General features: G+C 38.7%; 2 protein-coding genes and 1 long non-coding RNA gene across 8 annotated transcripts in view; 2 read left to right on the top strand and 1 right to left on the bottom strand.

The window, feature by feature from the left end:
• LOC100624700 (UDP-glucuronosyltransferase 2C1) overlaps window positions 1-9,377 on the top strand; it is a 47,116-nt gene extending 37,739 nt beyond the window's left edge. For 3 of the 4 annotated variants that reach the window (XR_014812642.1, XR_014812637.1, XR_014812640.1), the window contains one exon: window positions 371-2,009. The gene's annotated coding sequence lies outside the window, so the exon portion shown is untranslated. Of the gene's footprint in view, window positions 1-370; window positions 2,010-9,305 lie in introns of those variants that run through there. The other variant, XR_014812641.1, reaches the window with a different exon arrangement.
• Window positions 270-5,435, bottom strand: LOC146400847 (uncharacterized). The gene is made up of 2 exons (XR_014812645.1): window positions 3,273-5,435; window positions 270-2,348 (listed from the first exon to the last, which is right to left on the bottom strand). It is a non-coding gene; the product is annotated as an uncharacterized LOC146400847 (long non-coding RNA).
• LOC100624891 (UDP-glucuronosyltransferase 2C1) lies at window positions 4,364-27,578 on the top strand. 3 transcript variants are annotated; one of them, XR_014812643.1, is made up of 6 exons: window positions 4,364-5,144; window positions 12,375-12,523; window positions 16,925-17,056; window positions 21,673-21,760; window positions 23,454-23,947; window positions 24,036-24,072. XR_014812643.1 is itself a non-coding variant. In XM_021101409.2 (6 exons), the coding sequence occupies exons 1-6, from the start codon at window positions 4,424-4,426 to the stop codon at window positions 26,825-26,827; spliced, it is 1,590 nt and encodes a 529-aa protein (XP_020957068.2). In that variant the 5' UTR covers window positions 4,364-4,423; the 3' UTR covers window positions 26,828-27,578. The 3 variants fall into 3 exon arrangements, 1 of the variants encoding a protein (XP_020957068.2); XM_021101409.2 differs by lacking the exon at window positions 24,036-24,072 and adding an exon at window positions 26,548-27,578 and having other exon boundaries at window positions 23,454-23,673; XR_014812644.1 differs by lacking the exons at window positions 16,925-17,056; window positions 21,673-21,760; window positions 23,454-23,947; window positions 24,036-24,072 and adding an exon at window positions 12,758-13,114 and having other exon boundaries at window positions 12,375-12,670.
• The last annotated feature ends 393 nt before the right edge of the window (window positions 27,579-27,971 follow it).

Genomic DNA, 27,971 nt, shown 5'->3' with positions numbered 1-27,971 from the left:
GGGCCTTGCTCTGATTTAGGCTTTGGCTTAGCAGAATATTGGGGCTGGTTTGGGTGTCTGCCCAGATCATGAAATCTGTCTCCATATAAGCAATAAGGCTGATTCACTTTCTTATTATTCATGAGCTCACTGGAGTAGCACTTTTTTAATTTCCTTCAAGAATCCTCCCTTTGGAGTTCCCATCGTGGCTCAGTGGTTAACAAATCCGACTAGGAACCATGAAGTGGCGGGTTCAATCTCTGCCCTTGCTCAGTGGGTTAACGATCTGGCATTCCCATGAGCTGTGGTGTAGGTCGCAGATGTGGCTCGGGTCCTACATTGCTGTGGCTCTGGCGTAGGATAGCAGCTACAGCTCGGATTGGACCCCTAGCCTGGGAACCTCCATATGCCGCAGCAGCAGCCCAAGAAATGGCAAAAAGACAAAAAAGAAAAAAAGAAAAAAAAAAGAATCCTCCCTTTACAACAGATTTCCCTTGTTTAGTGGAAGAATCTTAGCTTCTGGCCTGTCTTAGATTTCAGCTTGCCTTCCTGACTAAACTTCATTATTTCTAGCTTTGAGTTAAAGGAGAGACATTCACCAGTTCCCTGTGCTTGACACTAAAGGCCAATGCAGAGCTATGAACAGCCTAATATCAATATTACTGTTTCTCAAGAATAATGAGATCTGAGGAGTAGGAGACAGAGAAACAGCCAGTTGATGGAGTAGTTAGAACATAAACATTGATTAAGTTCACAGTCATAATGGATGAGGTTTTCTGGTGTCCCTCCAAAACTGCAGGGCTAACATCAAGGGTCATTGTCACAGACCACCTTAACAAATACAATAATAATTAAATAGTTTGAAATAGTGCAAGAATTACAAATGCAATATGGATGTAGGAAGTGAGCAAATTCTGTTAGAAAAATGGCACCAATTGACTTGTTTGACTCAGGGTGGCCACAAACTCTCAATATGTAAAAATCCAACATCTGGATTTATATCAAGCACAATAAGGAAAATTGCAGTAAAACAAAGTATACCTGTACTTTTCAAAGACTCTTTCTCCCCACAGGATCAATTTCCTAGGCACTGGGGATTACCACTTGGACCTTTTGAGGCATCCACTAGGCAACCCCTTATAGACTGAAACAGATTCCTCTCACCTTCACCCTTTCCCTTACCAAAGCACCAACAGAAAATAAGATCACTTTTCTGTGGATGGTGGAAATTAAAGATCTTAAAGAAATCATGTAGGATGATGATCTCCCTTGTATCTGAGCCCTGTCAAAGATCCCAGAAAATGGTAGTGCATTCCTGGAAACTCATCTGAGAAATCACTCTACAACACCCCTATATCACACGTGGTATCTGTGGTAGAGCAGGTTAACACATCTCAGTCCGTGGTATAAGGCCACTGCTTTCGTGCTTGTTCTCTGCATTCTTCCTGCAAAGAAGAGCAGACACGGTTCTTGTTCACTTGGAACAGACAACAGCATACATTTACAGTTTTACCTGAAGAACTTCTCTTCCATTATAATGTAGCTGAAGGGATATGAATTACCTGGATACCTTTGAGAAGACTGTACTAATGGACTATGTTGAAAATGTTATGCAAATTAGACAGGATGAGCCAGAAGGGGCTAGTATGTTGGGCACCTGTGTAAAACACATGAGGCTTGGAATCTGAGAGAATAAATGCAACGAATATTCAAATGTGACCCACCACATCGATAAACTTGAGATCCAGCAAAAACATTCAAACTTTCATTGTTTTTTGTGTTGTTATCTGTGGTCTTGTCATGAATTGCCTTTATTATGTGAAGTCATGTTCTTCTTATGCCGAAATTGTCAATGTTTTTGACATGAGAAGATGTTACATTTTTTCAGTGTTGTTTTGTTTTTTGCATCTTTGGAGATGATTACATATTTTTAAAAATTTTTCATTCTCTTAATGTTATGTATCACATACTGATTTATGTATGTTGACCTATCCATGAATCCCAGGGATAAATCTTATTGGATTGTGGTGTATGATCTCTTTTTTTGTGCTGTTGAATTTGGTTTACTAATGTCTTGTTGAATATTTTTATATCTACATTCATCAAAGATATTGGTCTCTAATTTTGTTTTGAAAAGTTTTGGTCTCTCTTTTAGTTTCAAGGGACATCACTTTCAGTTAAGTTTGGGGTCGCCATATTTTTCTTTGAGAACTTTGAGTATACCAACCAACTCTGTCCTGGTTTGCAATGTTTCCACTGAGATATACAATAATATATACATGGCAGTTTTCGTGCATGAAATAAGGCATTTTTTTAGACTTTCTCATACATTTTCTATGGATATTTCTGTTCCACATTCTTTCTTCCCTCTTAAAGGGTATTCCTTTAGATTGTATGCCTTCTTCAGTGCCACAACACCAACTGAGTATCCTTCTATTTCCTTTCTCTGGTGTAGAGTCCTGAAATGCTCCTATTTACGGGCCTGCCCCCAATCTTTCAGATTGGGGGCAGGTTTCTGCACTTGCTCACTAGCTGTCTGCAAAGGCTCACTCTCTCTGTCCTTGGCAGAGCTGGAGAGAGCCAGGGAGCAGTGGGAGGAACAAAAAGCTGTGGGTGAGGTACACAAAGCATTGCAGGAGCCTCTGGCACCTCAGAGGGGTCAGCAGCTGAGGTGTCCCAAGGAGGCATGTGGAAGGCTTCCTGATGGAGTCCACAAATTGTTTAGTAGGAAGAATCCAAAAATGGTTAGCATTCCTTGGATAAATTCTAAGGTCAGTCAGCGATCCCAGCCTCTCCTATCTCCTTAGCCTTGCAGGTCACCTCAGTGATCTGAGTGAGGTGACAAAGAAGGGGCATCCCTTACTGCTGAGGAACCCAGGCACTCGTTCATAGGATCTCACTTTCCCTCACACTTCACACAGATTTTTCCTGCCATCAAGCCATGATAACTTGGGAAGGAGTGACACAGAAAAGGGAAATGTTTCCCCAATGGTGGATGAAACTTGTCCACTCGACTCTCGGAAAGGTATTCTCATTCCTAGATGGCTGCCAAAATCAAAGGTCTCTGGGGGAATGACCAAAGAGATATCCCATGAGGCAGTCTTGCTGACAACAGCCTAGAAAAGACATTCTCATCAGAAAAACTTTAAAGGAAACTGTCATCAGTGGAGGAGGATCGTGGAGCAATGTAAGATAAGAAAACCTGTCAGGATCTTGCAGGCCATTTCAGAGAGTATAGATTTCAAAGACATAAAACACTTATTAAAGCATTTTGCTCGAGTATATTTTCTCACATAGGTTTTTTTGAAAATCAGACAAGTTTATCTACAGAGAGTGAATTGCGGTTACAGAGCAATGCCATTGGAAGGCTCCTGCAGTAAGTCCAAGTTAGATATGAAAATGAGGAGGCTTGGATGGTAGTGAAGAATTCAGAGGAAAATGGATTGATGTATTAATTTGGGGGTAGACTATGTAGATGTAGTAAGCCATTGAGTAATTACAGAATTATAGTTTATTATTAGCCAACTATTATTCTATGATAATGTTATATCACTATATTGATTAATTCCTTGAGGAAAGTCAGCTTTTCCAGCACAAGGATTATAGATGAAGTTATGGTCCTAAATACCAAGAGATTCCTTTCTACGTGGGGGTATGGCTTCCATATGTGAAGATTAAAACCAAAAAGTGGAATTTTACATTGCAAGAAGGATCTTAGAAGAAAGAGGAGACAATAATAGAATTGAATGTGATGGAAAGAAGGATAAGAGTATCAAGACACCTTCTTCAAGGCTTGGTTTCTCCATTCTAACACATCTCTTCTCAATTAAACAGAAACAGAACTTGCACTCACATGTGCAGTATTAGTAAAAGTATTTTTTCTCTTCGTCTTAAAAATTGATGTGACTTAGCAGAAAGGGGCCTGAATAATCAGAATGTTTATATTTGAATCTCCCTGCCTAAACACCTCTTAAAACACACAAATCCTTTCCCTCTGGAAGTAAGCGATGGCCTTTTTCCTGTGTGGAATATCTTGCGGAATTTGCAGTAGGAGAAATGCTACAAAACCATTCTGTTCAAAGGAACATTCAAATGAAACCAAAGAAAAAGGTCCACAAGTCTAGTCTTAATGGATATACATCACATTTACTTAACAGATTTTAGAAATTACTCTGAATTTGTGTTAACTTTAAACCCCTTTCTTTTAGTATTCTTAAAAAGGAGTTTGGAAACTCATTCTGGGAAGTATTCTATTAACTTACTGACTTTGTTAACCTTTTTTTTTCTTCATGAAAGTAGTTCCTTTTAATCTTTAATACAGAGTACACAATTCAAAGTTCATCCCAACCTACTGTATGACTGGGAGTGTCAAGCACAGATCTTTGGATTGGGAATTTCATGTGCTTGGTTTAAAGCCCAGATTTAGTTTGAGCAAGAGTTAATCATGAAGACTGTGAAGGGCTTCTGTGTCTTTTTCGTGCTGCATCTATGTTTCTTCAACTCAGGAATGACTGGGAAAGTTCTTGTATGGCCCATGGATTTTAGTCACTGGATGAATTTAAAGGTTATTCTGGAAGAACTCCAAGTTCGCGGGCATGAGATAACCATCCTGATGCCTTCATCAAGCTTTCTGCTTGATCATGCCAAGCTTCCCTTTAATGTGGAGATCCTTCAAATTTCAATAAGCAAAGAAAGCTTCATGGAAAAGTTGATTGCTGATCTCTATACAATCTCTTTTGAAGTGCCGAAACTTTCATGGTGGAACAGGCAAGTCAAGATGACACAAATGCTCAGAGATTTTTTTTTGATAACCAGAAGCATATGTGACAGTGCTGTCACAAACAAGGAGTTACTCAGCAGGCTACAGGCAGCAAAGTTTGATGTCTGTATTGCTGACCCTTTAAGCTTTTGTGGGGAGTTGGTGGCTGAGCTCCTCAATATTCCATTTGTATACTCTTTTCGTTTTTCCTATGGAAATGTCTTTGAGAGACTGTGTGCTGGACTTCCTATGCCTTCTTCATATGTTCCGAGCAGCACATCGGGACTGACAGATAACATGACTTTTGTTCAGAGGCTGGAGAATTGGTTATTGTATGCAGTGAATGAAGTGATATATACATATTTTTTATTTCCAGAATGGGATGAATATTACAGCAAAGTTTTAGGTAAGAGAAATTTGCATGTAATCTTGATTCTTGTTTCACATATAAATATTAGCATTGTTGTTGTGTTTCAGGATGTTGAGAGTCCGACACAGTGTCTGTGGGGAGGCAGGCCGATCCCTGGCCTTGCTCAGTGGGTTAAGTATCCAGCGTTGCTGGGAGATGTGGCATAGGTCTCAGATGCAGCTCAGATTCCCTGTTGCTGTGGCTGTGATGTTTAGCTCTGATTTGATCCCTAGCCCAGGAACTTCCATATGCTCCAGGTGTGGTTGTAAAATGAAAAACAAGAAAAAAGTAAACTGTGTAAAACTTTAAAAAACTATTTTTATGTGAGGACCCAATATCCTATCGCCATACTGCTTAGATTGAAAGTAATAATAATAATTTTTCCTTCTTTTTTTGTTGTTTCTTTGTTTTATATAATTGACGTGTAACAATACATTAGAGGAGGAAATAGAGAAAGACTATCTTTTATATTTATCCATAAATCCTTTTGATGCTACATATTTTTTTGGAATACCTGGAGAATCAAATCTGACAGTGTGCTTAATTTCCAAACCTTGAACTACTTCTCTCTTGTTTACTTCTGATATAAAGCCTCTGTCTTTCTGATTAACCTGCTGTTTCTCAGCCTTTCTGTTTGCATCCTATCAAGGCTTGGTTGGCTGGTTCCCAGGCTAACATGTCCTGACATGAAACTAGATAATAAATGAATACATCTTGGCTTCATCTGCTTTTATCTTCCAAAGGAGAGAGGGAAGATTTTTTGCAAAAGGATCATGTTTCTAGACCTTTAAACTCGTCTTCATGGTTTTCTTCTTCTTCTATTATTCGTAGCTGCTTTAGAGGACAACGAGTGAGTTTGACCTTGAGCACAAAGATTTTCTCTATTTCAGCAAGATGTTTTACCACTTTGTTTTTTCCTTTTGCGTAATTGATTTTTTATTTAAGAGCTTGCCTTCACTGGTATTAAGGATACTTTTGCATAGGATTATGAGTTACCTTAGCAAAAGGAGTACCCTAATTACATTGTTTGGTTAGTTTTTTGAGATAGAATTAGCATCTAACATTGTATTAGTTTCAGGTGTGAGTGAAAAAACTTAATAAGTAGTCAGTCTAAGAAGGAAATGGAAAAAGAAATTTTAAAGGCAACGTGATGATTATAACCTCAGAGACATTCTTTCACCAAGCTCTAAAGACTGTCTAACCCCTTTAACACTCACAGCACAATTATATAAAGTTGTTGCGACAAAGGGTTATACATCAGAGCAGTATACTGATAGTTTACATAGGCCACAGAGGCAATTAATGAGTCAGTGTGACCCCTTAAGGGGGTGAAGGAAGGACTGTTCTTTCCAAGGAGTTCCCTTGTTGGTGCTAGGAGGAAATGACTCACTTGTTCTTTTTCCCCTGTATCTTCAAAGGTGATCTTGTTAATGTACAATGCAGACACAAAATGTACCCTGAACGAGGGAGGGGCAGGAGATGGTAGCTCAAAGGCAGAGAAAACTGTTGAATTTTTCTCGTTCTACCTTAAAATTAGTTTGTGTCAGAACAGGTGTACAACGTAATGATTCGATATGTGTTATGTGTTGCGAAATAGTCACCACAGTAACTCAAGTTAACATTCGACACCACCCATAGCTACAAATCTGTTTTTATCTTAGGATGAGAGCTTCTAGGACCTACTCTCTTAGCACAGTTCAAATATACAATACAGTATTATTTACTATAGCCATCGTGGTGTAAATTGCACCCTCGAGATGTATTTTTTTGGAACTGGAAGTTTTGCCTTTTGATCGTCTTTACCTTGGTAATGTGCCCCCCCTCCAACCTCCAGCATCTGGCAACCACCAATCCGTTCTCTGTTTCTGCGTTTGTTAGTTCTTTTGAGAGTCCACATTTAAGTGATAGAAACAGTATTTGCCTTTCTCTGCCTGTCTTACTTCGCTTATCATAATGTCCTAAAGTCCCATCCACTTTGAGGTAAATGGTAGCTGTCCCTTTTCCATGACATAATAATATTCTCCTGTATATAAAACTGCATTTTCTTTATCCATTCAGCTATTGGAAAGCAGGTCGATTGTTTCCACTTTTTGGCTATTGTACATGATGATACAGTGACCATGGGGGTGGGGAGGGCCAGTAGTAGTTTGAATTTCAATTTTTTCAGGAACGTCCACACTGTTTTCTGTTGTAGCAGCCCCGACCTACATTACCACCAACAGTCTGCTAGGGTTCCCTTTTTCTCCACATCCTCACCAGTATGTGTTATCTCTTATCTTTTTGATGACGGTGTCTAATAGGTGTGAGCTGATACCTCACTGTGGTTTTGATAAGGATTTCCCTGAAGATTAGTAAATTGAGCACATTTGTATGTATTTGTGGGTCATTTGAATTTTTTTTTGGGAAAATCTCTATAGGCATCCTTTGCTATATTTTTTTATCTTTTTGAGGGCCATACCCATGGCATATGGAGATTCTCAGGCTAGGGGTCTAATCGGAGCTGTTGCCACCTGCCTATGCCAGAGCCACAGCAACACCAGATCTGAGCCACGTCTGTGACCTACACCACAGCTCATGGCAACGCTGGATCCTTAACCCACTGAGCAAGGCCAGGGATCGAACCCGCCACCTCATGGTTCCCAGTCAGATTCGTTTCTACTGTGCCACAATGGGAACTCCTGCTGGTTTTTTTTTTTTTAATTGAATTATTTGGATTTTTGCTATTGAATTGTATGAGATCCCTAGACATTTTAGATGATAACCCTGTATCAAAATTATACCTTTCACATATTTCCTCTCATCTTATACATTGCCTTTTCATTGTATAGATCATTTCTTTGCTGTGCAGAAGTTTTTTAATTTGAAGTAGACATCATTTTTCTTTTTTTGGGGGGTGCCCACCTGCATGAAAGTATGGAGGTTCCCAGGCTAAGGGTTGAATTGGAGTTGCAGCTACAGGCCTACGCCACAAGCTCAGCAACACCAGATCCAAGCCACATCTGCAACCTACACCACAGCTCATGGCAATGCCAGAGCATTAACCCACTGACTCAGGCCAGGGATCAAACCCACATCCCCAAGGATATTAGTTGAGTTCTTAACCTCCTAAGCCACAACGGGAACTCCTAGTCTTCACTTTTTCTTGTTAATTTTATTGCTTATGCTTTTGTTGTCATATTAAAAAAAATTGCCAAGACCCATGTCAGGGTTTTCCCTATATCTTTCTCTTGGAATTTTATGATTTCAGGTATTATTTATACTTTTAATCCATTACAAGTTAGTTTTGTAAGGGAGTTAAATTAGGATCTAGTTTCATGTTTTTGCAAGTTAATACCTCATTTTCTTCATCAAGATCAAAATTGAATATTTTGAATATTTTGGGTCCCTTTCAAAATATTAGGTGAGCATACCTGCATGTTTGTGGGTTTTTTTTCCCTGCCTTCTTGATTCAGTCCCATTGGTCCATGTGTCTGTTTTTGTGCCTGTACCATGTAATTTTTTCTTCACTACAGCTTTAAAATAGTGCTTGAAAATCAGACAGGTCGATGCCCTGGCTTTGTTGTTCTTTCTCAGTATTTCTTTTTCTATTTGTGGTGCTTTGCATTTCCATATTGTTTTCTTTTTTGCCATTTTAAACTGTAGTATCTCTGAAAATACTAGTAAAAATTATGGTTCTTCTTAAGAATTAAAATTTTCCTTTACGTTTGCAATCTCTTGTTTTATATTGCTACTTCTTACTTCATTTTTTAGGGCATTGCTTTTCAATTTCTTCTGGGAAATGATTTCTTGAGCAACTCACAAACAATATGAGAGCTAATTATGATGGTTTCTGCCCAGGAATATGTCCTATGTTCAAAAAGGCATATGACCTAATCGAGGTTAACATGTTCCACTGAGATCTTTTCCTGGGCATTTTGTGACAGAAGCAGATGCTTATTTCTCTAGACATAACACTTTTTAAAATGGGCAGAAATTTAAAGGTCTGGAATCTCACCCTGGTGACAATTTCTGAGTCATGGATCAAGCCGTGACTGATCGAAGCTGGAACTAGGTTGTTTGCTTACTCCTGGGTCCAGCAGTTTAGTGCTTAGTTTTAGAACCTCTTTTTTAGTGAAACATTAGTGATAGGACATAACACTGTAACTGATTCTTTCCTAGAATATTCCTTTCCTTAGAATATTCCTTTGAGGACTATATCAAAGTAATCTGAGAAAGAAGAATCTAGGCTTGGTAAGTAGAAGAAAAACATTTTTTGACTCATAAATTTTATTTATTTATTTTTATTAGAGTATAGTTGAGTTACAGTGTTGTGTCAATTTCTACTGTACACCATAGTGACCCAGTCATTCACACACGCACACACACACACATATATTCTTTTTCTCATATTCTCTCCCATCATAGTCTCTCCCAAGAGACTGGATATGGTTGCCTGTGCTATAGAGTAGGACCTCATTGCTAATCCATTCTAAATGTTATTGCTTCTGCCAACCCCAAACTCCCCATTCATCCCCCATCTTCCCCCTCCTTGCCCCCAACGTTGGACACTGCAGTTCTGTTCTCTATGTCTGTGAATCTGTTTCTGTTTTGTAGATGGGTGCGTTAGTGCCATATTTTACATTCCACCTGTAAGTGATAGCATATGGTACTGATCTTTCTCTCTATGACGCTGCTTAACATGAGAATCTCTAAATGTCCATCGACAGATGAATGGATTAAGAAGTGGTACATACATAAAAATAGAATATTATTGGACCATCAAAAGAACAAAGTAGTGCCATCCATAGCAATATGGATACAACTAGAGAGTCTCATCAATTTTAAAATTCTATTAGGCATATATTGTCTTTTAGGATTGATTTCAGATCTTCATTATACAATGTATTCCAACTATATGTTTTCAAATTTTAAAAGTATAAGTCATAACTTATATACTTATTAATCAGAACATGAAATGATGATATGCTCTAATAAGTGATGAGAAAACCAGTATAATCGTATCTGGTTCACAACAAATTTTGAGGACTATGTATAAATACTTCTGGAGAAAAAGGAACGGTAGGATAATACCGTAGACACAAGAATGATTAATTTCTTATGGGCAATCAAATCTTAATTTAGAGGATGATCTTTTCTACCAGATAGAAATAGGCAAGTTAACATTTAACTTCACAGTATCGGAACGCAAACATCCACAGTATGTCAACAAGAAATAACAAATTAAATATAGGCACATTTTCCTAAAGGGGTAAATAACTCTTCAATCACTCAGTATTCAACAAATGTCCCAGCATATCAAATACGGCATTGCTTTTGGAAATGCTTTACCCAGCCTCAGATATTTTCTCACAGTTTCCTTATCCAGATCAAATTTTTTACTTCTCCTACTATATTGTTTTTATAACAAAAGAGTGCGTTAGGCACACTAGCGTTCTCACTCAGGAGAGGAGATTTAACAGGAAAAGGGTATTATCTTAATATGGAGGAAAGTGGATCAACAATATGACCCCACAATTCTACTCCTGGGTTTGTAATCAAGAAAATTGAACAAGTGTCCACATAAAACATATACGTGGATGCTCATAGCACCATTATTCATAGTAGACAAATATGGAAACAGCTCAAATCCACATCAACTGATGAATGAATAAACAACATGAAGTATATCCTTTTAGAAATATCATTCAGCCACAAAAAGTAATGAAGTACTGATCTATGCTACCACATGGCTGAACTTTGAAGAAAAGTTATGCTAAGTGAATGAAGGGAGCACAAAGGACCACCTAGTGTATGATTTCATTTACATTAAGTGAAATAAGACTCTTCTGAAACAGACAAAGAGTGAAGTAGATTAGTAGTTGTCAGGGGCTGGGAAGAGTGAGAGATGGAGAAACATTGCCGATGGATACAGGATTTCTTTTGGCAGGAAGGAAGTTTTCTAAAACTGAATACTGGGGGTGGTTTCACATCCTTATAAATATGCTGAAAGCTACAGAATTGTTCATTCAAAAGGAAGAAGCATATGACATATCAATTATATCTCAATAAACTGTTATTAAAAGGCTGTGGGATTAAACCATCACACAAAGAGAATAAGACTGCACCCATGGCTGACACCCCTAAGGCTTCACAATGACATATGCACTGAGTATGAAATGAAGATCGAATACCTTTCCCATTACGGGAATCACACCCCTGAATTACCGAGAGTTTCGTTTGGTCTCTTACATGGAAAGATTGTCCCGCTCAGTTCAAATCCCTCACATTTTCTAATCAACATTTGAGCACACTTAGCACATCAAAGAGACTATTCAAAAAGTCATGTGCTGAGAAACAGGAGAGCTATGCTTTCCTTATATTGGTGTTATTAAATATGTATTTCGAAAGGATCCCAAAACTCTAGGTAAGTTTGCCCATACCACAATAACTGAATAAAATTCAGAAATAAAGATCTGACTCAAAGCTAATGAAAACAATTTATTTCAAGACACTACTCTGAGTTCTTACTCTGTTCATGTTCACTTGAATTCCACTTCAGTGGACAGAGACCCCTTTTGTACAGTTTGTCAGCTAAATATATCTAAATAGCAAATATTTTGCCGCCAGATTTTCAGGCAGTGCGATATCTTCACCAAGGAGAAAAGAAGTCTTGTGAGGAACTTTCATTTTGTATACCAAGGGAGAGCATCCCTTTATTATTAAAGAGACGCCCTGTTTATTAAAGCTTTGCATTCCAGATAGGATCTAATTACTTGGGGCAGCTGACTCCCAAACACTATGAAGAAAAAAGATGGATAAATTACAAAATCTTTTTTAAAGATATCCAAGGCTTCTGGAGCAATGAAGACAAGACTAAACTGGAATTCCAGAAGAGGAGGAGACTCAGGCTGACAATCACTGGCTGAGCTTCATGTTCAGCCAACTCTGAGCATGTGTGGATTCTGAGCATGGAATAGGTTCCAGGTTAGCTCAAGACAAAAGACTATTGACAGAGAGAAAGCAGCAGGATTTGGTCTTTGTTCCATATGTAAATGTGTGTTTGGTCATTCACAATCTCACTATCATGTAATCTCCGTGGGGCAAGACAATTGATTTCTCATGGGTTACTTGGGACTGGTATTTGTTCTTCATAGAGTTTTCTTAGAAATTTCAATGGTGAAACAAAACAGTTCCTACTTAAATATCAGTTTGTTTTCCCGTTTTCATGTTTTATGAATTTTTATTCAGGAAAACCTACCACATTATGTGAGACTATGGGAAAAGCTGAAATGTGGTTGATTCGAACCTCCTGGGATTTCGAATTTCCTCACCCTTCCTTGCCTAATTTTGAATATGTTGGAGGACTGCACTGCAAGCCTGCGAAGCCCCTGCCTAAGGTCTTTAAACATGCTTATTTTTTCCTGTTTGAGTATTTACTTCCTGGAATAATTCTTTAAATTTAATTTTATTGGAATGTAGTTGATTTCCCATGTTGTATTAGTTTCGGGTGGCTAGCAAAGTGAATCAGTCGTACATATAAATACATTTAATTTTATTGGAATGTAGTTGATTTCCCATGTTGTATTAGTTTCGGGTGGCTAGCAAAGTGAATCAGTCGTACATATAAATACATCCATTCTTTTTTTTCCCCTATAGGTTATGACAAACTATGAGGTAGATTTTCCTGTGCTATGTAGTAGGTTTTCAGTAGTCATCTATTTTGTACAGTGGTGTGTGTGTGTGTTATTCCCACCTTCCCGATTATTCCCTCCCCTAATGGTTTGTTTCACCTGTGGTAACCATAGGATTGCTTTTGAAATCTAGTTTTTCTTTATAGTATTTTTTATTTTCCTTTTTGAGCATTTATCTTTTGAAATGATTTCAAGCTAATTATTGATAGTGTTTGATCCTAAAGCAGAAAACATGGACACAGAAATTAGTGTCTATGATTCTCTTAGACTCTTTTACTATATTAAATAGGATAGTAGTGTACATTTTGTTTTATGTATTATCATCTGATTGAAGTAGTCCCCACTCTTTTCTTATTCAAAATTCATTAATTATTTATGAAAATGTATTTTTCTACATAACTTTTAAAATATGTTCCAGTTACTTAAGAAAACTATGGTATAATTGGAAATAAATTTATAGAGATTGAGAGCTTTACATGTTAAGTCAATCCATCTATAAACATAGTCTAATGGTTAATTTTTTTTTAATTTAATTGTACAGTGGCATTGTTTAATTATAATTATCATAAATTCTTTGATGCAGAGGAAATCAGAATCAGGTGTAAGACTTCAGCATTCCAAGAATGATGTCAAATGACCCCCTTCATGGTGGATTATGCACTTATTTACGATGAGATATATTTCTTCTCCAGGGATTCCTTGTTTGTGTATCAATTGTAGATTTTTGGTTTGCAGTTATTCTGAAGTTTTGATGTAAGAGTCTATATGTGTATGAGATTGTTTTAAGTTGTTGTTCTCTTAATTGCAAGTTCATCTCCAGTGTCTCGCATTTGTACCCACATCTTCTCATGATTTCTGATTTTGGTGGTATAACTGTGCATGGATGATTTCGTATCTTTACTGTATATATACCTTTACTGGTGAGCCTTGTCATTTGTGGCATTTTTGTTTCCTGTTGCTGTCTTTTCTTTCCTGCCTAGAGAAGTTCCTTTAGTATTTGTTGTAAGGCTAGTTTAGTGTTGCTGAATTCTCTCAGCTTTGGCTTATATCTGAGAAGGTTTTGATTTCTCCTTCAAATCTGAATGAGAGTCTTGCTGGGTAATCTTGGTTGGAGGTTTTTTCCTTTCATCATATTAAGTATATCATGCACTCCCTTCTGGCCTGCAGAGTTTCTGCTGAAAAATCTGCCGATAACCTTATTGGGGTTCCCTTGTATGTTGCTTGTTTCTTTTCCCTAGCTGCTTTCAAGATTTTCTCTTTGTCTTTGATTTTGGTCAGTTTGATTAATATGGGTCTTGGTGTATTCCTCCTTGGGGTTATTTTACATGGTACTCGTGCTTCCTGGATTTGAGTGAGTGATTCCTTTCCCATTTTAGGGAAGTTTTCAGCTATTATCTCTTGGAATATTTTTTCTGTCCCCTTCTCTCTCTCTTCTCCTTCTGGCACCCCTATAATACGGATGTTGGTGCGTTTAACATTGTCCCAGAGTTCCCTGAGACTCTCTTCATTTGTTTTCAATCTTTTTTCTCTTTTCTGTTCTGCATTTGTAATTTCCGCTAATCTGTCCTCCACCTCACTTATTCATTCTTCTGCCTCCTGTATTCTGCTGTTAGCTGCTTCTAGTGTATTTTTTATTTCCGTTATTGTATTTTTCATCTCTTCTTGTTTAGGTTTAATATCTTGTATCTCTTTGGTCAGTGTTTCCTGTAAGTTATCCATTTTTGCCTCTGGTTTATTTCCAATGTCTTGCATCATCTTCAGCATCAAAAGTCTAAAGTCTTTTTCATGGAGGCTGAGAATCTCATTGCTTAGCTGATTTTCTGGGGTTTTTCCTTTCTCCCTCATCTGAGTTATAGCACTCTGTCTTTCCATTTTTATATGTTTGTGGTGTGGTGACCTTTTTTTAGATAATAGAGCTGTAGCCTCTCTTACCCCTGGTGTCTGCCCCCCTTGTGGCTGAAGTCAGTATGGGGGCTTGCTGTAGGCTTCCTGTTGGGAGGGGCTGATGCCTGCCCACTGGTAGGTGGAGCCGATTCTAATCCCTCTGGTGGGTGGGGCTTAGTCTTTGGATGGGATTAGGGGCAGCTGTGTGTCTGAGGCTCTTTAGGTAGCCTGTTTACTGAGGGGTGGGGCTGTGATCCCACCTGGATTGTTGTTTGCCCTGGGCCTTCTCAGCACTGACTGAAGGTGGGGCCAGATTTTCCCCAAATGGCCACCTCCAGAGATAGGCACACTGCTGAATATTCCCAAGAGCTTTGCTTCCAATGTCCTTCCTCCACAACAAGCCATGTTCACCCCTGTTTTCCCAAGATGTCCTCCAAGAACTGCAGTCAGGTTTGACCTAGTTCCCTGTGGAGACCTCGCTCTGCCCTGGGACCTAGTGCACCTGAAAGTCTGTGTGTGCCTTTTAAGAATGGGGTCTCCATTTCCCCCAGTCCTGTAGATCTCTTGCGCATAAGCCCCACTGGCCTTCAATGCCAGCTGCTCCAGGTGCTTTCTCCCAGGGCCAGATCCCAGCATGTGAGGGTTTGATGTGGGGCTCAGAACTCTCACTACTGTAGGTGAGTCTCTGTGAGCCAGTTAGTTTTCAGTCTGTGGAGCTTCCCACCCGGGAGGTATGGGCTTGTTTATATCATGAAATCACCCCTCCTACCTCTTGATATGGCTTCCTCTTTTTCTTCTGGAGTAGGGTATGGGATTCTGGTCCACTTGGGTGGAGATTGCTCAGTCTCTGGTTGTGAATTTTGTTGTTTTTAGGAGAGAAGTTGAGCTCCAGTCCTTCTATTCCTCCATCTTAATCCCATTTCCAGACTAATGGTTAATATTATGTGTAAACTTTCTTGGCTCATGAACCCAGCTCTTGAGCCAAACATTATTCTGGAAGTTACTTTGAGTATTTTTGGATGACATTAACGTGGAAATATGTGGACCTTGAGTGAACAAATTGTTCTCCATTATGTGGGTAAGCCCCATCCAATTAGTTGAAGACCTGAATAGAACAAAAGACTGAACTCTCCCAAGCAAAAAAGAATTCTGCCTATAGACAACCTTTCAGACCTGAACTACAAGAGTGGCCCTTCTCCAGGTCTGCAGCCTATTGGTCTATTCGGCACATTTTTCAACTTGCCAGCCTAGATAATCATATGAGACAATTCTTTAAAGTAAATGTATTTCCTGTCTTTCCATTTCAAGGGTCACACTATTTTTTCTTGTCTTATCTGGTTGACTTAGTTTTGTTAGTAGTTATATAAGGGACGGAAATTTTTTTTTTTTACTTTACTGTGATTAAATATGTTATTTTTGTTTTGTATGCAAATCCATATATTTCCAGGACATTACTGTCATCTTCAGAGTATGTATTATAATTATTTCTGCATTACTTGTCTGGTTGGGAAATTTACCTGCCTACCCCATTTTAACGTGTGTTTGTGGAATCTTATACAAAGAGCAAATATAAACGAAATAAAATAAAATTGAAATTTAGAAAACAAAGTAAATACCACAAAAGTAGGTGATTATACTGACAGTAATTTAGCAGAAAAATGAGAGATAAATATGAAGCAAAGCCCCAGAACTATTTCACTTAAAGCAGAAATCAAATGCTTTTCCTTTGGAGCATTGTAGAGAAGATGTTGGAAGGCAGCGGAGAGTACTGAATATAATCATTGGCTTTATCATCAAAAGCTAAATTTAGAAATTTGTCTTTGCCTGCTAATGCTGTGTCATCTTGGACAAATTACTCGACCTTTCTGAGAGAGCCATCACATCTGCAAATGTATACAGATACATACCTCTTAAAATTACCATGCATCTAAGTTAAATAATACATTTAAAGAATTCAACACATGGCAGAAGATAACATGTCAGTAACTTGCAAACAAACACATATGCATGCACCTCTAATATGCTGCAAGAAACCTCCAATGTAAGTCATTTTTACTTGCTCAATAACACATGATTCCAAACCAATCAATTTTATACTCGAAAATGGTTAAAATATGAAAAGGCAGACATGTTCTAATAGTTGAGACACATGGAGAAAATTGTGTGACCGTCTTCTTTTTGTAACGATAAGCTTTCATATTACAAAGACTGTTTTCTTCACAGGAATTAGAAGAGTTTGTTCAAAGCTCTGGAAAAGATGGAGTTGTGTTGTTTACTCTGGGGTCAATGGTCAAAAACCTCACAGAAGAAAAGGCTAATATGATTGCATCAGCTCTTGCCCAGCTTCCACAGAAGGTCAGATAATCTTATCTTTTGAGGGGCAGCTAATTTTTTTAATTTTATTTTCCCACTATACAGCAAGGGGATCAAGTTATCTTTACATGTATAAATTACAATTACATTTTTCCCCACCCTTTGTTCTGTTGCAACATGAGTATCTACACAAAGTTCTCAATGCTACTCAGCAGGATCTCCTTGTAAATCTATTCCAAGTTGTGTCTGATAACCCCAAGCTCCCGATCCCTCCCACTCCCTCCCCCTCCCATCAGGCAGCCACAAGTTTTTTCTCCAAGTCCATGATTTTCTTTTCTGAGGAGATGTTCATTTGTGCTGGATATTAGATTCCAGTTATAAGTGACATCATATGGTATTTGTCTTTGTCTTTATGGCTTATTTCACTCAGTATGATATTCTCTAGATCCATCCATGTTGCTGCAAATGGTATTATGTCATTCTTTTTTATGGCTGAATAGTATTCCATTGTGTATATATACCACTTCTTCCTAATCAAATCATCTGTCGATGGACATTTGGGTTGTTTCCATGTCCTGGCTATTGTGAATAGTGCTGCAATGAACATGCAAGTGCTTTAAAACTCATGACGATCTCCTTAAAATGTACTTAAATATAGGAAAAGTTAGTGGTGTTATTAATATCAATTTGAAGGAATTGTAAAGAAAAAGAATTAAATGTCAAAATAGACTATTTTATTACTATCTTTCTTTATCTTGCTTGTATCCTTGCCATAGCAATCAGACAAAAAGAAAGAAAGAGAGAAAGAGAGAAAGGAAAATAAGATGTATCCAAATGGAAGAAGAGGGAAAATTGTCACTCTATGCAGATGACATGACAATATATATCAAAAACCCTAAGGTCTCCATACAAAAACTCATTGATATGATCAATAAGTTCAGCAAAGTAGCAGTATATGAAATTAACATTCAGAAACTGGTTGCATTTCTGTATACTAACAATAAAATATTAGGAAAGGAACACAAAAAACAATACCTTCACAATCACCCCCCCCCAAAAAAAAAGACCTGGCAATAAACCTCACCAAGGAGGTGAAAGACTTACACTCTGAGAACTATAAAACATTCATCAAGGAAGTTAAAGAGGATTCAAAGAAATGGAATGATATTCCATGCTTCTGGATTTGGAAGAAGTAATATTGTTAAAATGGCCCTACTTCCCAAAGCAGTCTGTAGATTTAATCTGATCCCTATCAAATTCCCCATGAAATTTTTCACAGAACTAGAACACATAATTCAAATATTTATATGGATTTGTATGGAAACCTTAAAGACCCAGAATTTCCAAAGCAATCCTGAGAGAGGAAAAAAAAATACAAAGCAGGAGTCTAACTCTCCCAGAATTCAGACGATATTCCAGAGCTACAGCAATTAAAACAGCAGGGTACAAAAATAGACATATGGACCAGCAGAACAGAGTAAATAGAGAGCACAGAAGTAAACCCAGACACTTACAGTCAGTCAATCTTCAACAGAGGAAGCAAGAATATAAAATGAGGAAAAGAAAGTCTCTTTAGCAAGTGGTGCTCAGTAAACTGGACAGCTGCATGTAAATCAATGAAATAAGGACACACTCTTAACCAGGCACAAAAAATAAACTCAAAATGGCTCAAAGATTTAAACATACTATGAGATACCATAAAACTCCTAGAAGAGAACATAGGCAAAACATTCTTTTATATAACTCTACACATGTTTGATTAGGTCAGTCTCCCAGGGGGATACAAATAAAGATAGAAATAAACAAAGGAGAGCTAACCACACTTACAAGCTTTTGCATAACAAAGGAAACCATAAAAATGGAAAAGATAAGCTATGGAGCCAGAGAAAATAGTTGCAAACAATGCCACTGACAAGGGCTTAATCTCCAAAATACACAAATAATTCCTACAAGTCAACAACAGAGAAACAAACAACCCAATCAAGAAAGGGGTAGATGACCTAAATAAATGTTTCTCCACAGTAAAAACCAGAGATGAAGACTGCCATAACTGAAATGAAACATACACCAGAAAGAATCAACAACAGATTAGACAACATAGAGGAACAGATCTATGGGCTGAAAAAGGAAGTAGTGGAAATCTCTGAAGCTGAACAGAAAAAAAAAAAAAAGAATTTAAAGAAATGAGAGAAGTTTTAGAGAACTCCTTGACGACATCAAGCATATTGACATTAGCATTCTAGGGAGTCCCAGAAAGACAAGAGAAAGAGAAAGGGGGGTAGATTACTTATTTGAAAACATAATAGATGAACAGGTCCCTAACTTGGGAAAGGAAAGAGTCAATCAAGTGTAGGAAGCAAAGTGAGTCCTGAACAGGATAAACACAACTAGGATACCACTACGACACTTTGTAATTGAACTGGCAAAAATTAAAGATCAAAGGAGTATTTTAAAAGCAGAGAGGGAAAAGGAACAAGTGAAGTACAAGGAAACGCCTGTAAGGCTGTCAGCTGACTTTTCAGAAGAAAGTCTGAAGGCCAGAAGGAATGGCATGATGTATTTAAAATAATGGAAGGAAAAAAAAAAAAAAAACTATGACGAACTAAACTCTACCTAGTAAGGTTCCCCTTCATATTTGATGTAGAGCTCAAAAGTTTTACAAGCAAAGCAAGGCTAAAAGAATTCAGCCCCACCAAAGCAGGTTTACAAAAAATGTTAAGGGGTCTTCAATAGTGAGACTGAAAAAGCCACAGCTAGAAACATTAAAAACCAGAGTTCCCATCGTGGCTCAGTGGAAACAATTCTGACTAGCATCCATGAGGACACAGGTTCAATCCTTGGCATGGCTCAGTGTGTTAAGGATCCGGCATAGCCATGAGCTCTGTTGTAGATCACTGACGTGGGTTGGATCCTGTGTTGCTATGGCTGTGGTGTAGGCTGGCAGCTATAGCTCTCATTCAACCCCTAGACTGGGAGCCTCCATATGCCATGAGTGTGACCCTAAAAAGACAAGAAAAAAAGAAAAGAAAAAAGGAAACATCAAAAACCTCTCAAAGAGGAAAAGTCCTGGAGAGATAATATCACTGATACATTCTTTTATACATTTAAATAATTAAATTATGAAAATAATCCTTTTCACATCTTCAAAAAAGTGAAAAAAGGAAAACACTTACTAAATAATTCTAGGAAGCCAGATTCACCCTGATACAAAAGCCAGATAAAGACATCACAAAAAAATAAAACTACAGATCATGATCATGTCTAATATAGATAATAAAACACTCGAGAAATTACTTGCAGATCAAATCCACGAGACTATTGAAATGGTTTATTTACCATATTTACCATCATAAAATGGTATTTATTCTACTTATGCAAGGGCAGTTCCCAACAAGTACATCAGTCAATATAATCCTTGGCAGGAATATAACGAAGGGAAAAAACTGATCATTTCAACTTACACAGAGAAGGAAGTTGACGAAATCCAACCATTCCTCCTGATAAAGTATCTCAAGAAATGAATAAAAACCAAAGTCCTCAATATGATCTAGGATATTTCTGAAAAACCCACAGGTTATCACATACTCAGTGGTGGAAAGTGAAGTTTTCCTCCTGGGGTTCCCGTTGTGGCTCAGCAGTTAACAGACCCAAATAGCATCCATGAGGACATTGACTTGATCCCTGGCCTCGAATAGTGGGTGGAGGATCTGGCCTTGCCATGAGCTGTGGTTTAGGTTGCAGACACAGTTGGGATCCCACGTTTCTGTGGCCCCGGTGTAGGCCGGCGACTACAGCTCTGACTGGACCTCTAGCCTGCGAACCTTCACATGCCATAGGTGTGGGCCTCAAAAAAAAAAAAAAAAAAAAAAAAAAAAAAGAAAGAAATTTTTTTCCTCCTAATCTCGTAAATGATATATGGATGTCTACTTTCACTGTTGCTATTTTACATTATATTAGAAGTCCTAGCCTGGGAATTACACTGGTAAAAGAGATATAAGGCATCCACTGATGAAATAAAGAGTTATTGCTTAATGACACAGAGTTTATGTTAGGGATGATGAGAACATTTGGGGTCTAGATAGTGCTGATGGTCACACAATATTGTGGATGTACTTAATGCCACCAAGTTCTATACTTACAATACTTTAAAGTGATAAATATCATTCTGTATATCTTACTGTAATAAAAAAGGCAACACAAAACTTAATTCCATGGTACTTCCAAGTATATAATGAAGGTCAAAGCGGTAATAATTTCTTTGTGAGGTAAGTAACTTCCTTCCCCCCCACCCCATGCCTCTGAAAACTTGGTTCAAAAAATCCACTTTGTCAGAGTGGCCTAGTGTTACCATTATGCAATGTTTCAGATACAGATTATCATTTTTTTCTTCGTCTTCTAAGTGAGAATTAACCTGAGGATGACAGATTATTGATTAGGATTACATGATAGATTATTGATGGGGATTAGTGAAATCATTTGAAAACATGGTTGTAGTATCAATGGTTTAAACGCATTCACTGCTTAATCACTAAGGGCCTCAGTTTGCTCATCTGTTACCTGGAGACATTGAACAAGATTAATTCTAACTTAATTGCCTCACTCTGATACAATGTGTTTCTAAAAATCTTCTGGTAGAGTAAAGGCATTTCCCTTTACAGGTTGTGTGGAAGTACTCAGGAAAAAAGCCAGAAACCTTAGGAGACAACACTCGGCTATATGAATGGATTCCACAGAATGATGTTCTTGGTAAGAACAAAGAGAAGAGTAAATAGAACTGAATAAGGAATAATCTGAATGATTACTCGATAACAAATAGAACCGAGGAATTTGTATTCAAAATAAGCCGAAAAATGAAAACAAGAAAAACCCCAGACATGTAATGTCTTCCCATTTCTTTTGGAGAGTGTTAAAGAAAAACATGTTCATGGGCTGTAAGGCACACTGTATTCAAGACCATCAGGGATAAGGATAGCTACTGCTGCAATGGACATGAACCGTCAGGCAGAGGGCTTGGACTCAACTCTGAGCGCAGAAAGGAAAAGTGGGACATTGGTAGCCGAAAGGCAGAGTGTCAGGTTGACTGGATGAAAAACTACCAAGAGGACACAACAGGGAAAAAGGAAGAGACTGGCAAAAGCAATCAGACTGTTCCTGAAGGCAGTCCTGGGTGATCAGACATCACTGGGGGGGAAGGTGAAGGATGAGCCAACAGCCCTAAAGGGGATCGGATAGCAGGGCCCAGAGAACCTAGCTCAACTGCCTTAGTAGGATGTTTTTAAAACTGGGCAATGCAGAGAGGTACAGACGCTCCAAAATCAGAGCCTCCTTGAGAAGGGAGTTTAGAGGATTCTGACTAGAGTTTGGTCAAGGATAGGATCTTTGTCAAGCTCTGAGATAAATGTGGAACCTAGGCTTCTCCCATTTATGATGCAGTCCCTCCCGCCTCAGCTTCAGAGTCAGGAGCGCCCCTTTAGATCGGGCTCTGATTAACTTGAGCACACCTTTAGATGAGGCTCTGGTGCAGTGCCCTCTTGACCTTCTGTATCCGTTTTCTCTCTTCTTTTCTGGAATACAACTATCTGGAAAATAACCTATAAACCATTTCACTGATCATAATATTAAAAATGATTCCATATCACTTAACATTAAGCTCTGGAGTTGCTGTCGTGGCTCAGTGGGAATGAACCCATCCATCCCTGGCCTCACTCAGTGGATTAAGTATCTGGTGTGGCCAAGAGCTGTGGGGCAAGTCGCAGATACGGCTCGGATCTGCCATCGCTGTGGCTGTGATGTAAGCTGGCAGCTGCAGCTCCAGTTCCACCCCTAGCCTGAGAACTCCATACACCCTGGGTGGAGCCCTAAAAACAAACCAAAAAAATCAAGGTCACAATCCCATTTCCCTAACCAGAGTACTTCATGCACTTGCCAAAGTCTGTCTTTCTAGTCTGTTATGCCAACATTCTCACGATGAAACCCTGCACGTTTCCCCTCCCTTTCCCCATTCACACAAGCAGTTGGGAGGTGCCCAGGCCAGGGATTGAACCCGAGTCACAGCAGTGACCCAATCCATTGCAGAAATGATGCTGGGTCCTTAACCCACGGTGCCACAAGAGAACTCTCCTTCACCACTTTTTATCAATGTGTTCTTACCCCCAAGTACTTCTTCAATGGCAATTACTCTCCATCGTTTAACTCCACCCTTAGACCGCTCTGAGCTTTGTGGAATGACCTAATTGCTGGAATCCCTAATTGCTGCTGGACATGGAATATTCAGTTGCTGCTTTCTTTACAGACTCTAGAAATTTATGTATGGCCTGATGGCACAGAAGTATACAGACAAGGTTACTGAACCGAATTAATGATTGATTCACACAAGTGTCATGAGTTTCTATTTCTGAAATTCTTACGACTTAGAATGATGATTTTTTTTTCTTTTTAGGTCATCCCCAAACCAGAGCTTTTATCACTCACTGTGGAACCAATGGGATCTATGAAGCTATATACCACGGGGTCCCTGTGGTGGGAATCCCCCTGTTTGGTGATCAGTTTGATAATATTGCTCGTGTCCAAGCTAAAGGGGCTGCTGTTCAATTAGACTTGCTCACAATGACGAGTTCTGACCTACTCAATGCTTTGAAGGCAGCTATTAACAATCCTTCGTGAGTATAGAACATATTATTTTCTGAGAAACATCAGAATTTTAAAAGGAATAAATTGTCTCATTCAATTAATTGATTCATTTTGCATAATCACCAGGACATAGTTAATATCAAATACAGCTGCCTTTTACTTTGTCACATTCTATGAAAACATTTAGCTTCACCTATTGCTACTGGGTGACAGAGTACCTCAATGACATTAACGTAAAGAACTAAGCCATTGTTAAAAAGACCCACATATTTTAGAAATATTTATAATTTCTTAAAAAAAACTGTAACTGCAATGTATACATCTAAGGATAACCTGACCCCCTTGCTGTACAGTGGGAAAATAAATTAAAAAAAAATAAAAAAAATTGCAGATATTCCATGATAAAGAATTTAGGCAATGTGTCAAAATCCTAGAGAAATAAAAAATGAAAAATCACTTAGCTTTCCACATGTAGCTGTAACCAATTACCAGTAAAGAAATATTTCTTCAGATATTTCCTCGTGCTAATTTATAAATAGAGGGGTTCCATTGTGGCTCAGTGGTAACAAATCTGACTGGTATCCATGAGGATACAGCTTCGATCCCTGGCCTCACTCAGTGGGTTAAGGATCCGGCCTTGCTGCAAGCTGCTGTGCAGGTTGCAGATGCAGCCTGGATACTGCATTGCTGTGGCTGTGGTGTAGATAGGCAGCTACAGCTCCAATTGGACCCCTAGCCCGGGATCTCCCATAGGCGGCAGGAAACTTCAGTACATTCTTGTTAGGAATGCAAATTAGTGCAGCCAGTCTGGAAAACAGTACGGAAACCCTCAAAAGATTAAAAATAGGAGTCCCATTGTGGCTAGGTGAGTTAAGAACCTGACACTATCTCTCTAAGGATGCGGGCTCGACCCCTGGCCTTGCTCAGTTGTTAGGGATCTGGCAGCTGCCCAAGCTGTGGTGTAGGTCACAGACGTGACTTGGATCTGGTGTTGCTGTGGCTGTGGAGTAAGTAGCAGCTGCAGCTCTGATTTAACCCCTAGCCCAAGAACTTCCACATGTGGCAGGTGGGGCCATAAAAGGAAGAAGAAAAAAGATGAAAACTGCACTGTACTGTAGTCCCACTTCTGGGTATATATCTAGAGGAAGAGGAAACAGAATTTGGCAGAGATGTCTGCACGCCCACATTCACCGCAGCATCTTTAACCATAGCCAAGATGTGAAAACAACTAAGTGTCTGTTGGATAAAAAAGACGTTTTATGTGTATGTAAAAGGACTACCGGTTAGTAATGAGAAAATAGGAAATCTTGTCATTTGTGACAAGATGGCATTGTGAATTAACTGAATTAAGCCAGACCGAGAAGGAAAAATACTGCTTGATATCACTTATATTTATATATACAAAGTCAAATACTCAGAAACAGCAGAGCAGTGGTCACCAGGAGGTAGGAGCTGGAGAGGTGGACAGGTGTCAGACAACAGGACAAGCTTCCGATAAGCTGAAACTTATTTCGATGAATAAGTTGCACGGTACTTTGTATAGCATGTAGATTACTGTAATCATAAGTAAAAAAATTCCCAGCAATGAATGATTACATTTGTTACGTTGTCCTTTTTCCAAAAAATCAAGTCAATCTATCATGCGAAAAAATATGTCAAACATTTAAAAATTGCTAGGCTTTGGATAAATATTTCTTTAAAAGAGGAAAAGGAGTTCCCGTCGTGGCGCAGTGTTTAACGAATCCGACTAGGAACCATGAGGTTGTGGGTTTGATCCCTGCCCTTGCTCAGTGGGTTAACGATCCGGCGTTGCCGTGAGCTGTGGTGTAGGTTGCAGTCGCGGCTCGGATCCCGCGTTGCTGTGGCTCTGGCGTAGGCCGGTGGCTACAGCTCCAATTCAACCCCTAGCCTGGGAACCTCCATATGCCGCGGGAGCGGCCCAAGAAATAGCAACAATAACAACAACAACAACAACAAAAAAAAGACAAAATGACAAAAAAAAAAAAAGCAGGAAAAGTCTTACTAAAATTTCATATGAATCTATGAATAAATATTGATATGAAGGATTTGAATTCATTAGTGTTTCCAGTGTTGGTCAATCCAGAGGGACTTTTACTATGAAGTCGTCTGTGGACTTTCAGTCCATCTGCCTTTTAAATGGCATATCATCACTTTTATTGCTGTATTTTAACTGTAACATTTTCAGCGCTTCCAGCGGGCACAACATCCATCACCACAATTGCCAGTTTTCTTTAGCATTAGTTTGCTCTTTATGTGGATTCAATGATGATATTTATGTTTCAGTACAGCCCTTGTGTTGCTGAAGGATTCTGGTTTTTTGTTAACATTTTACCTGACAAATATTTTGTTTCCGTGTCTTGGGGTTTTGTTGCTGTTGTCTCCACATGGACTTATTCCTGAAATTCTTGTACATTAAGAAAGGTCTGTCTTGGGTTTTCTTTTGTAAACCAAAGGGAAACAGGCTTTGTCTCTCTGTTTCTGGTTCACAATTCTCTTTTGCATGCTGTTCCCCTATTTTCTACAATTCCATGTTCTGTAGTCTCCATAAATGAAGACTCCACTTCTGAGTAGGAGGAGAACATGCTACATTCCTATTGCTGAACTTTGAAAGTGCTATTTCCAATTAGAAATTATTTTCTCCCCTACTTCCAATCATTATAGAGGCTGTGAAACATCCGACAAATTCCACCTGATAGGGCAGCATAGGTAGAAACAGCTCAAGAGGAAACAAACATCCATAGGCATTCTAAACCCTTGGGAATACCGTGTATGATGCAGTGTCTTAATCCTTAGGTCATACACTTATAATGATACAAAACAATTTTTGGCATGTCAGGTTTTCAACAAAGTTTTCAAGTCGCTATTTATGTATTCAATTTCAGCTATAAAGAGAATGCTATGAAGTTATCAAGAATTCACCACGATCAACCTGTGAAGCCCCTGGACCGGGCGGTCTTCTGGATTGAGTTTGTCATGCGCCACAAAGGAGCCAAGCACCTGCGGCCAGCAGCCCACGACCTCACCTGGTACCAGTACCACTCTCTCGATGTGATTGGGTTCCTGCTGGCCTGTGTGGCAACGATTACATTTCTGGTCACTAAATGCGGCCTGTTTTGTTGCCGGAAGCTTGGTAAAACTGCAAGGAAGAAAAAGAGAGAGTAGGTTTTTTGTTTGTGTGTGTACCGGTTGATCTGGAACAATGTACAGAGTTCATCTGAATTCATTCGGCCATGGATTGGAACCAGATTCCTCTCCTACTCTTCTGGGTGCCTGTCCATTCCTCAGCTTTGTCACATGCAACATCGAAGAATCGCCCCTGCAATGTGCCATGTGATTTAGAATTAAGGTTTAAGATAATCTATTCCTTGAAAAGAGATGCTAAACAAATAAACACATGGAAGATGCTACCGTTAAGGACTTACTGCTTTATTTTGCTTTCTGTTTAACCAACTAATGCACTGTTGGAGGCCTTAGGAACATAAGGATTCCTGCTATTTTCCGTACTGATCATACTGAACATTTTCTACATATGTACCACAGTTTTGGGTCCAGTATGAAATAATTAGTGCATATTCTCCAAAAGAACTAGACGAGAAATAGCATGGAGCACACTCTAGCCAGAGCTTCCCTTCCAGCCAGGAAGGTCAGGAGACTGTTAGGGTTTCTACTCTGCTGCAAAGCACATTTCAGACATCAATTTCATGCATCCTTTCCTATGACGTTTTTGAATTTGTCCCCCCAGAAATACAACACACTATTTTGTGTCTTTGATGTGAAGATTGTCCTTTGTTTGGATGTTAATAATAGTACTTCATTTGTATTGTAACACTCCGTGGCTTCAGAGATGTGGATGATTTTGATAAGTTAGCATGATCAGTGGTATGATGGAATAAAGTAAAAGATTGGAATTTAATACCCAACCTTTTAAAGTAACTTAATTTTTACAAATTCTCTCTCACATTAAGTTTACGTATAATGTACACATTTGAACAGGAGGAGCAAACTTGGAGCTACACGGCAGGGACCTAGGGGGAGGAAGGCATTTCTCAGAAGGGAGTTTGATTTCTCCATTTAATCAGAAAGTCGGTGAGTTTTCTCATTTCTTCCTTTTCTTTTACCTCATCACTTTCTCTGGTCTTATAAACTATTCTGTAAACATGAAGCCAGGCACAAGTACTGGGGCTTCTTCTTAAGACGCATCGGCCAGAAATCTGCAGTGAACATGAAAATACCCATTAAATGTTACTAAAACAATGTCTCTTTAAAAAAAAAAAAAAAGAAAGAATATTCCCCTTCTTTCTTCTCT

Source organism: Sus scrofa, chromosome 8 (genome assembly GCF_054392235.1).
Source record: "Sus scrofa isolate SSC_HxYL_T2T_F1_AM1 chromosome 8, Sscrofa_HxYL_maternal_Yorkshire_Landrace_v2.0, whole genome shotgun sequence".
NCBI classification, from domain to species: Eukaryota; Metazoa; Chordata; class Mammalia; order Artiodactyla; family Suidae; genus Sus; species Sus scrofa.
The sequence above is the reverse complement of the archived record's forward strand: the minus strand, read 5'-3'. Positions and strand labels throughout refer to the sequence as shown.

Excerpts from the sequence above, each read along its gene's own strand:
- LOC100624891 (XM_021101409.2), top strand. The coding sequence starts at position 4,424 with ATGAAGACTGTGAAGGGCTTCTGTGTCTTTTTCGTGCTGCATCTATGT. Across the intron at positions 21,761-23,453 it reads TCCACAGAATGATGTTCTTG|GTCATCCCCAAACCAGAGCT; the intron begins GTAAGAACAAAG and ends TTTTCTTTTTAG. Across the intron at positions 23,674-26,547 it reads GCAGCTATTAACAATCCTTC|CTATAAAGAGAATGCTATGA; the intron begins GTGAGTATAGAA and ends ATTCAATTTCAG.